The sequence below is a fragment of the Xenopus laevis genome, chromosome 3S (genome assembly GCF_017654675.1).
Source record: "Xenopus laevis strain J_2021 chromosome 3S, Xenopus_laevis_v10.1, whole genome shotgun sequence".
In the NCBI taxonomy this organism is placed as follows: Eukaryota; Metazoa; Chordata; class Amphibia; order Anura; family Pipidae; genus Xenopus; species Xenopus laevis.
In genome coordinates, this window is record NC_054376.1 from 6,449,703 (window position 1) to 6,460,953 (window position 11,251).

The 11,251-nt window shown below is 39.4% G+C and overlaps 1 protein-coding gene across 2 annotated transcripts in view; it reads left to right on the top strand.

Moving 5' to 3' along the window:
* The window catches only part of tspan11.S (tetraspanin 11 S homeolog), a 30,441-nt gene extending 20,319 nt beyond the window's left edge, over window positions 1–10,122 (top strand). Inside the window, exons 4-8 of one of the 2 annotated variants that reach the window (XM_041587964.1) lie at window positions 479–553; window positions 2,631–2,735; window positions 4,417–4,575; window positions 6,043–6,129; window positions 9,452–10,122. In XM_041587964.1, the coding sequence (XP_041443898.1) occupies window positions 479–553; window positions 2,631–2,735; window positions 4,417–4,575; window positions 6,043–6,129; window positions 9,452–9,475 (450 nt within the window). In that variant the 3' untranslated portion in view covers window positions 9,476–10,122. Of the gene's footprint in view, window positions 1–478; window positions 554–2,630; window positions 2,736–4,416; window positions 4,576–6,042; window positions 6,130–9,404 lie in introns of both variants that reach the window. The other variant, XM_018254504.2, reaches the window with a different exon arrangement.
* The last annotated feature ends 1,129 nt before the right edge of the window (window positions 10,123–11,251 follow it).

Consider the following 11,251-nt stretch of genomic DNA (forward strand, 5'->3'; position numbering starts at 1 on the left):
TTTTTTTCAACTCCCATAACATCGAAATCCGAATAGAAAAAGACCAACCGAAATATTTTTTAAAAAAATCAAAGTTTTTTTCTGCGGGTGAATAGGCTATATTCGATCGAATTCGATTCGAAATATTTAAAAAAAAAAACTTTGATTTTTCAAAGTCCATTAATTGACTAATTGATTAGGTTCTAGGAGGTCCGCCATAGGCTAAAACAGCAATTTGGCAGGTTTTAGATGGTGATTGATCGAATTTGAAGTTTTAAAGGGACAGTACATTTCGATATTCGAATTTTCAATATAGAATCGAATTTGAACTATTCCCTAGTCGAAGTACACACAAATTCAAATTTTTTACTTCGAATTTTCAATTCGACTATCTTTAGCACAACCTATGGCTCAAATCTGCTTTTAAAAGGATCAGTATCAGTTTAACACAATCTTTTGGGTTTTAAAAAGTCTAAAGTTTCTGCATTTTTCTTTTCAGTATTTATCAATATTAATTTCCGTCTATGCGGCAGAGCTGGCTGCAGGGGTATTGGCTTATCTGTACCATGAGACGGTAAGTGCAGTATTTATGGATATTATTCCACGCTGCATTAGGCAGAACCTTATTATACTGCATGTTGCTCTAGTGATGCCAGAGGAGTGTTTTCATATTTAATGGATATTACTGTCACATTGTTTCTATGTGTTTAGGGCTTTACTTTTGTCTTTAAATGACAATATTTTCATTTTATCTCTGTGCCAATGTAACGCAATAGTCACTGGGGCATGCAATCTCCACCTTTGAGTTAACTTTTAGTATGATGTAGAGAATGTTATTCTAAGACAATTTTTCAACTGGACTTAATAATTATAATTTTTTTTATTTGTAGAATTATTTTTCTTTCTGTTCCGCAGCTCCCCAGTTTAGAATTTTAGCAGCTATCTGGCTCATAGGGTCCAGATTACTTTAGCGACCATGGAGTGGTTTGAGTAACTAGAGTATGAATAGGAAAGCTCCTAATTAATAGTAACAATAACATAAAGGTGAACTACCCCTTAAGGGCAGAGACACACTCTTAGATTCGGGGAGATTAGTTGCTGACAAAGCTGAAAAATCTCCTCTTCTTCGGGCGACTCCCCATAACGCCGGCTAGAATGTAAAACGCCGACGTAATGGCACTTGGATCTCTTCTTTTTCCTAAGTCGCCCGAAGTTGTCTAACGATGAAACTTCAGGCGACTTCAAAAAACGAAGCGATTCGAGTGCCATCCCGCTGGCGTTTTACATTCTAGTCGACGGGAAGGCAGTTCGGGGAGATTAGTCACCCGAAGAAGAAACGATTAATTGCCGGGCGACTAAATCTTCCCAAACTGAGCGTGTGTCTGGTAGCTCCATGGCTCTTTACATCAATAGAATCACTTGCTTGAAATTCAGAAGAGGAGATGAGACAGACAACTGTAGAGAGGTGCAAGGAACATCTATAGACCCAAGTGCCTTTAAAGGAGAACTAAGGCTAAACTAAAGAAGTAGCTAGAAATGTTGTACATGATGCTTTGTGCTTGTGTACCAGCCCAAGGCAACCACAGCCCTTTAGCAGTAAAGATCTGTGTCTCCAAAGATGCCCCAGTAGCTCCCCATCTTCTTTTCTGCTGATTCACTGCACATGCTCTGTGCTGCTGTCACTTACTGAGCTTAGGGAGCCACTCACAATATACAGTACACATAGAATAGAAATGTCACAATATAAGGCTGATTAGTAATTGATACACATAATTACTACATGGCAGCACAGAAACCAGTGCAATTAGCATCAGAATTTAATAATCAGCAAACCTGTAGCATCAGCTTATATTACAGCCAGGGAAGCTCATTTTCTGCTGGATAATTAGTGACGAGCCCTAAGCTTAGCTTCTCAACAGCCAATCAGAGCCCACTGAGCATGTGAGTGTCACAGACACTTTCCAAGATGGTGACCCCCTGTGACAAGTTTGAAGTCCTGGATCATTGCTGCTATTGACAAGCTCAAACTTTAGCCTCGTGCAATAAGTTCACTATATAAAATATGGCATTTTTAGCCATATTCATTTTTAGGGTTTAGTTCTCCTTTAAAAAGTGGTGTAAAATGTTTTCCTGCAAGCACTATTGCATTTGTGGTTATAAGTAAGCAGTTTCTTGATAGCACAAACTATATTTTTGCCAACATAAAAAACATGTTTTTATTTAATTTTTTTTTTAGAATTTGCCCAGATTTTTTTTTTACCCATAATTCCAAAATGATTGCAGTCCCGCCAAGTTGGCTGCATCAAAACATAGGCAACTGAGCATGCATTTTGATGCAAGTTGGGTGCATCTAGAAATTGGGGGGAGGGGGAGTCACGTCGCTTCCAGATGACTTCAAGGTGTCATTTGCATTTAATTCACTTGTTCCCCTGCTTTAATAGACACAGTTTTTATTATCCCGCATTAGTTGTTATTGGGAGTACCTAATAACATAAAATAATAAAATATATTCGTCTATGTTACTCTATGAGGTCAGCAACAATAAAATACCAAAAAAAAAATTTTTTGGCTCCAGCAACCCATCATTTCTAATTTCCCCTTTGTTTTCCAAAGTCCCCAAAATTTACATTTCTTTCTTTTCAATATTACAGATAAGCGAAGAGCTGAAGCAGAATCTCAATAAGACCATGGTGGAGACCTACGCTGAGCCGGCAAAGAAGCACATTACTAACACCATTGATCATCTCCAGCAGGATGTGAGAAAATCTTAATTATTTTTGGAGCTTTATGAATATTTAGCAGGTTTTCCAGAGCAGTGTAAATAACCCAGCGCATCCTTGGATATGTATCTAATAAAACATGTTTAAGCACAGAAAGAAATTGTATCATGGAAATGTAAAATAGTTAAGGACTACTTTATCTGGCTAAACTCAACAAGTCAGAGAAGACAGACAATTGAAAAAATAGAAAACGTGGAACTGATTGCTTTACAGGCAAAGACAAATCCAAAAATAGCTTTGAAGCATATACTGAAGCATATTAATATAAAGAGATGAAGGTTGAGCAGGTGACTGCATTGTAAAATGGAAATTATGGAGTTTTAAGGGAAAAAGCAAATGTACTAAATCAATTTCCGTCAATAGGAGGAGTCAGAGTCCGTGTGTATTGGCTTCAGGTACTCATGAAATACATTGATGAGAGCTTAGATAGTTCATATGAGCTTAAGGCAGGCCACTTTGTGTTTCATTGTTTTCACACTCACTTCCATCAGGTCTGGTATCAATGAACTGGAGGAAAGCTGATATATATTTAAAAGGGATTACAATTTGGCAATTATAGTCCTGTAAGATTTTTAAAGGGATACTGTCATGGGAAAAACATTTTTTTCAAAATGAATCAGTTAATAGTGCTACTCCAGTATAATTCTGTACTGAAATCCATTTCTCAAAAGAGCAAACAGATTTTTTTATATTCAATTTTGAAATCTGACATGGGGCTAGACATTTTGTCAATTTCCCAGCTGCCTCCAGTCATGTGACTTGTGCCTGCACTTTAGGAGAGAAATGCTTTCTGGCAGGCTGCTGTTTTTCCTTCTCAATGTAACTGAATGTGTCTTAGTGGGACATGGGTTTTTACTATTGAGTGTTGTTCTTAGATCTACCAGGCAGCTGTTATCTTGTGTTAGGTAGCTGCTATCTGGTTACCTTCCCATTGTTCTTTTTATTGGCTGCTGGGGGGGAAAAGGGAGGGGGGTGATAGCACTCCAACTTGCAGTACAGCAGTAAAGAGTGATTGAAGTTTATCAGAGCACAAGTCACATGACTGGGGGCAGCTGGGAAATTGACAAAATGTCTAGCCCCATGTCAGATTTCAAAATTGAATATAAAAAAATCTGTTTGCTCTTTTGAGAAATGGATTTCAGTGCAGAATTCTGCTGGAGCAGCACTATTAACTGATTCATTTTGAAAAAAAATTTTTTTCCCATGACAGTATCCCTTTAAGATTTTTAAGATTTTTAAATCTTAAGATTTTGTGTCCTGTATTCCATTTTAAGACACAATTTGCCTATTTTGAGACACAGAATAGTATCTAGTTATAATAGGGATAATTAATTCTGCCTCCCCTGGGTAAGAAGTGAATGTCAGGAGGTTGCAAGGGAGTAGCGACTCAAATCTGGAATTCTGCTTGGGGCCTGGCATAGTTTTATAAATAAGATGTTCCATTATGAAAAAAAAATTCCAATATAAATTGTTTCAGTGGTACTTGTAGTTGGAACCAGCAGTGCAGCAAAGCACAGACAGAGATATTGCTTTCGACAGCAATTGCATGTATAATAATCCACTGTATATTTATTATTGGAAAGTTGCTTCATGCTATAATTTATATGTGGCACTAGAAATAGGCAGTTTCATTTATTGACTCTTTCCAATGTGCCAGTTCCATTGCTGTGGAAGTGACAGTTTCGATGACTGGCGACACAGCAAGTACATCGGCTCAGCGCTCTCGGAGGATAGACTAGTCCCCGACAGTTGCTGTAAAACAAAGACCCTGTATTGTGGGAGACGAGACCATCCGTCTAACATATACAGAGTGGAGGTAAGGAGAGCACTTGCCCATACCGGATTGGTTATTGCTGAGGCTTATTCCGTTATTATTCAGTATTTCTACAATGCCCCTAGAATATGAGAACATAATGAAAGGCATGAAACAGATGGAGGATCAAGGATGAAGGGACTGGGGAGTACTGATGTTGCAGGTGCCGCAGCCCTAAAATCCTGCCGCCCTAAGCCTGGGCCTAAGTGGCCTTTCCACAAATCTGGGCCTGGGCGCCATTTTGCCTGGTCATGTGCTTTCAGAAAGAGCCAGTGCTGCACAATGGAACTGCTTTCTGACAGGTTATTGTTTCTCCTACTCAATGTAACTGAAGGAGTCGCAGTGGGACATGGATTTTTACTATGAGGGCTGTTCTTATATCTACCAGGGAGCTGTTATCTGGTTACCTTCCCATTGTTCTGCTGATGGGCTGCTGGGGGGGGGTGGGAAGGGAGGGGGTGATATCTATCCAATTTGCAGTACAGCAGTAAAAAGTGACTGAAGTTTATCAGAGCTCAAGTTACGTGTCTGAGGGCACCTGGGAAACTGACAATATGTCTAGCCCCATGTCAGATTTCAAAATCAGTTTGCTGTTTTGAAAACTGGATTGCAGGGCAGAATTCTGCTGGGGCAGCACTATTAGTACAAGTTGATCAAAGAACTAGTCCAACTTGTGGTCAGGAAGGATTTTTTCCCCCTCTGAAGCAAATAAGAGAGGCTTCAAATGGGGTGTTTTGCCTCTGGATAAATTAGCAGTTAGGCAGGTTAAAGGATATGTAAACCTTTCAGATAAGTGAATGTAAAATAAATGAGAGTGCTATTCTAAGCTCTTTTGTCATTTACATTCATTATTTATTTTCTTTTTATTCCAAGATATTAAGGGATACATGTGCTGTTAATATGAATGAATTTTGTTCCAACAGTGCCACCTGCTGGTCAGTTTCTGACCAGTCTGACCACCAAGTAGTCAAGGAAGTTGTCAGGAGAAAGAAAGAGGCTGCTCTGATGTTCTTCTGCTTAGGAAAGATTTGAGAAAGGTTTCTAATTGTTTTCCTAAGCAGAAGAACATCAGAGCAGCCTCTTTCTTTCTCCTGACAACTTCCTTGTCTACTTGGTGGTCAGACTGGTCAGAAACTGACCAGCAGGTGGCGCTGTTGGTACAAAATTCATTCATATTAACAGCACATGTATCCCTTAATATCTTATTATATATATAAAATTATATATTATATTATATAATTAAAACTATCATATATAAATAATGAATGTAAATGACACATGGGCTTAGAATAGCACTCTCGTCAATTTAATTTTCATGGTTTACTTATACTTTAAAATAAAGGTTGAACTTGACGGACGTGTGTCTTTTTTCAACCTAACTTACTATGTTATTAACTAATGCATTTTGAAGAAAAAAAACACATTTTCCAATGACAGTATCCCTTTAAATATCTAATTCTTTGCTTACAGGGAGGGTGTATAACAAAGCTGGAAGAGTTTATCCAAGAACATCTCTTGCTTATTGGAGCCGTGTCTATAGGAATTGCATGTTTGCAGGTAAGTTCACCCAGCATTATTATATTATAGTATTATAGGGGTATAACCACCAGGGGGCACTGAGTGAGACCCTTAGATATTTCCCAATAAAATGTCAATACAGAGAGAGATCCACCAGGGCTGGAACCAGTGACATGACTGCAGAGGCTCAAGGCTATGGGTAACCAACAGTTTGGGTTAAAGTGAATGAAAACTCAACCATGGATATTGCTGAACTACAGTTTTCAGCAGACTTGGGTGCTGTAGTCCAGCAAAATCAGGAAAGGATAAAATCATTCAATTGAACTTTTTCCCCAGATCTCCAGGGCAATGGTAGAATTTTAAGGAAGGGTTTTGTTGCCTTTATTCCTCTGTGTTACCCCGGGACAAACCTCCCAACTTTTGAAGAAACAGAAAGAGGGCCGAAAAGTTGTGCCACGCCCCCTTACCTTGTCCGTTTTACAAAATTCGGCAGCTTATGAAAGTTTCTGGGAATTTTAGTGGAATGTTTTAGGGAAGAGACACACGCTCAGATTCGGGGAGATTTAGTCGCCAGGCGATAAATCGAATAATCTCCCCGAACTGCCTCCCGCCGGCTAGAATGTAAATCGCCGGCGGGATGGCAATCAGTGCGCTTCGTTTTCTGAAGTCGCCCTAAGTTGCCTCACAGGGAAACTTCGGGCGACTTTAGAAAACGAAGCGCTCCGAGTGCCATCCCACCGGCGATTTACATTTTAGTTGGCAAGAGGCAATTCGGGGAAATAAGTCGCCCCAAAGAAGAGGCGGTTTATCGAGCGGCGACTAAATCTCCCCGAAGTTGCTGGACTACAGCTCCCATCATGCTTTTATGCTTTCTAAAGGTGGCCATACACGAGCCGATAAAAGCTGCCGACAGACCGAGTCGGCAGCTTATTGGCCCATGTATGGGGCCCCCTGACGGGCTTCCCCGATCGAGATCTGGCCGAAAGTCGGCCAGATCTCGATCGGATGGGACTAAAAATCCCGTTGGATCGCGGCGGCATCTGTTTGTTGATGCGGTCCCGTGATCCAACTGCCCGGTCCAATTCGTTAGGATCCGATCGGGCCCTAGGGTGGCATATTGAAGAGAGATCCGCTCCTTTGGCGACATCGGCACACGAGCGGATCTCTCCGTGTATGGCCACCTTAACATGGAGCTGAGACTGTAGCGCAGTAACCTTTGGCTGGAGCATTGCATGTGCCATACACAGATCAATTCCAGTCTCCTGCATGTTAAACCATTTATGGATTAAAACATAAAATAAACAGACAATATAAAATGTGCATGTCTCTGTTAAATCTGGAGTTATTCTATTGTTTAATTGGTCTGGCAGAATCCATCAGCAAGTGTATAGGAGAGGCCACTTCAGGTCCAGCTCCAATTGTGTAGTGCGTGGGTCTTGTTTCTTGCCCAAAATAAAATGCCTAGTTCAATAACTTAAAGGAGAAGGAAAGGTTAAAACCAATTAAGCTGTATCAGAGATTAAGCCAAAATTAGAAAGTGTTCCCAAAATTGGAAAGAAAGTAAAGACTTTATCACCACCTGCTGGAGGAATGTTATAACTACATTATTCACAGTCAGCTGCAGTAGTGATGTATTGGTTGAGTAAAACCCGACCCTCACCCGGCCCTAACCTGGGCCCGCCCATCCCATGCCCACCCACATCCGACTTCCCCCTCCAGTTATAGACCCGCGCTGCCCACCCTGCTGATGACATCACATAAGAGGCGGCCAGGCAGTGTAAGGTCGCGAGAGGGGAGAGCAGGCTGAAGAGCCCAAAGTGAACTTACCCACAAGTGGTGTGCCATGGTCAGCCTGAACCCGCGGGTATTGGGTCAGCTCACACATCACTAATCTGCAGATTGACTTAATTTATATCAGTGATTTACTGGGGCCCACCAGACAAGCACACATCGAGGGGACACTCTTACAGCAATTAGATGTAGACAGTGCTGAAGTTATTACATAAGTTACCTATCTCTAGCTCTCTCTCTATCTGTCTATCTGTTTATTATCTATCTATCGATTTATCTATCTATCGATCTATTTATCTATCTATCATCTATCTATTTATATCTATCTATCTATCTATCCATCTATTATCTATCTATCTATCATCTATCTATCTATCTATCTATCTATCTATCTATCTATCTATCATCTATCTATCTATCTATCTATCTATCTATCTATCGATCTATTTATCTATCTATCATCTATCTATCTATCATCTATCTATCTATCGATCTATTTATCTATCATCTATCTATCTATTGATCTATTTATCTATCTATCTATCTATCGATCTATTTATCTATCTATCATCTATCTATGTATCTATCTATCATCTATCTATCTATCTATCTATCATCTATCTATCTATCTATCGATCTATTTATCTATCTATCATCTATCTATCGATCTATCGATCTATTTATCTATCTATCATCTATCAATCTATCTATCATCTATCTATCTATCATCTATCTATCTATCGATCTATTTATCTATCTATCATCTATCAATCTATCTATCATCTATCTATCTATCTATCTATCATCTATCTATCTATCTATCTATCTATCTATCGATCTATTTATCTATCTATCATCTATCAAGCTATCTATCTATCTATCTATCATCTATCTATCTATCTATCTATCGATCTATTTATCTATCTATCTATCATCTATCTATCTATCTATCTATCTATCTATCTATCTATCATCTATCTATCTATCTATCTATCGATCTATTTATCTATCATCTATCAATCTATCTATCTATCTATCTATCTATCATCTATCTATCCATCTATCTATCTATCTATCTATCTATCTATCTATCATCTATCTATCTATCTATCTATCTATCTATCTATCTATCTATCATCTATCTATCATCTATCTATCGATCTATTTATCTATCTATCTATCTATCATCTATCTATCTATCTATCATCTATCTATCTATCTATCTATCTATCGATCGATCTATCTATCTCTCTCTCTCTCTCTCTCTCTCTCTCTCTCTCTCTCTCTCTCTCTCTCTCTCTCTCTCTCTCTCTCTCTCTCTCTCTCTCTCTCTCTCTCTCTCTCTCTCTCTCTCTCTCTCTCTCTCTCTCTCTCTGTCTAATGCAAAATGTCTCAGAATAAACCTCTCTAAACCATACTAAAAGTTAAATCAAAGGTGAACAAGCCCTTTAAAAATAACCTATAATATTAATTTGGAATAAACTATAACTGATACATTATTGTCTTTTTCCCCCATTTTCCAGCTCGTTGGCGTGTTACTGACAGCCTGTTTCCTCTGCGTTCTCTATAGGGAAGAGAAGGAGGATTCCTATGATGTCATGTGATTGTGCTCATTGTATCGTCCTCTTACATCACTTCCATTGGATATTGATTGGTCAGTGGGTAATTAACTGGACTGATACACTGACTGAAGATAAGTGGGTTTAAGAGTAGAAAAGTGAAGGCATCTGAGAATGGTTCCTTGTGGCCCATCCATTAGTGCATGTCTAGGGGATCCCTTAGTCCTATATAAATCCAATCCTGTAGATGTTTCCCTTTGTCCGTCATAACCTACATACCGGCTGCTCCCATGTAACTAGTTATTATCCTGTGTGTAACATGGTATGAGCAGCTCTCTACATTCATGGTGGTGTTCAAAGGGCACTAAACCCGTTTACACTTCACTACTCAACCACATTATATATTGCTGGACTACAAATCCAAGAATACTTTAAAATAGTGTCAATGTTAAGGCATGCTGGGAAATGTAGTCCCCAGCTCTCTAGGGGCCATGGCTACATTAAAATGCTAAATTATCCTCCAATAAGCAAATCTGTGTTCTTTGTTCCTGCATTTAGAGTTTAAAATCGTTATTGAAACCAGTAACACGAAAATGTTAATATGGTTAATGTTTTTTGGTGTCCCAGTCCAATACTGCCTCTCCCCTTGCTCTGTCCCAATAAAAACAAATTACTTGTCCAACCTGCTGCCATTTACTGAACCAGAGGCTGAGCTCATGGGAGCAGGAGAGAGAGATGCAACATGGCTACGGTGGGGTATTCAACCTAAGAAGTTCCTCTCTGCCAAGTCAAAAAGAGGGACAATAGCTTTAAAGGAAAAGTAACACCAAAAAATGTAAGTGTTTTAAAGGCATGACAGTATGAAGTAGTGTTGACCTGCACTGGTAAAACTGGCGTGTTTGCTTGAGAAACTCTACTGTTGTTTATATAAATAAGCTTTGAATGGCTGCCCCCATGGCTACACAGCAGCTTGTTTATATAAACTATAGTAGTACTGATCTGTTATCTACTGTGTATCCTGTGCTTGAATGGCTGCCCCCATGGCTACACAGCAGCTTGTTTATATAAACTATAGTAGTACTTATCTGTTATCTACTGTGTATCCTGTGCTTCAATGGCTGCCCCCATGGCTACACAGCAGCTTGTTTATATAAACTATAGTAGTACTTATCTGTTATCTACTGTGTATCCTGTGCTTGAATGGCTGCCCCCATGGCTACACAGCAGCTTGTTTATATAAACTATAGTAGTACTTATCTGTTATCTACTGTGTATCCTGTGCTTGAATGGCTGCCCCCATGGCTACACAGCAGCTTGTTTATATAAACTATAGTAGTACTTATCTGTTATCTACTGTGTATCCTGTGCTTGAATGGCTGCCCCCATGGCTACACAACAACACTTTTTGGCGTTACTGTTCCTTTAAGTAACTAGTAACCATTTCCAAGCATCATAGAACAGTTTCTATATGGTTCTTGAGACATTCCTGCCTCACCTCTACGTTCTCCTCTAGAGAAGATTTTACCTTTGGTTTATCAGAATGAATCTGGCAAGTTCCCCCTGGAGAATATTTAACCTGACCGTTTCCGATACAGAAATGTCTCACTGTGTTTGGCTTGTTATGGGGCACAAAGGACTAATCTGAGAAAAGATGAAGTGTTCCTTTTTGAAAGCTCAATCAGATGATAGGGCCGACATCATGTCTCCAGGCGGAATATATCGACTCAATGCTACGTCTTCTTCTTCTTCCGTGTGTGTGGGGGCGAGAGAAGCGCAATAAAGAACTTATCTGTCATTTTCTCTGAATAGAA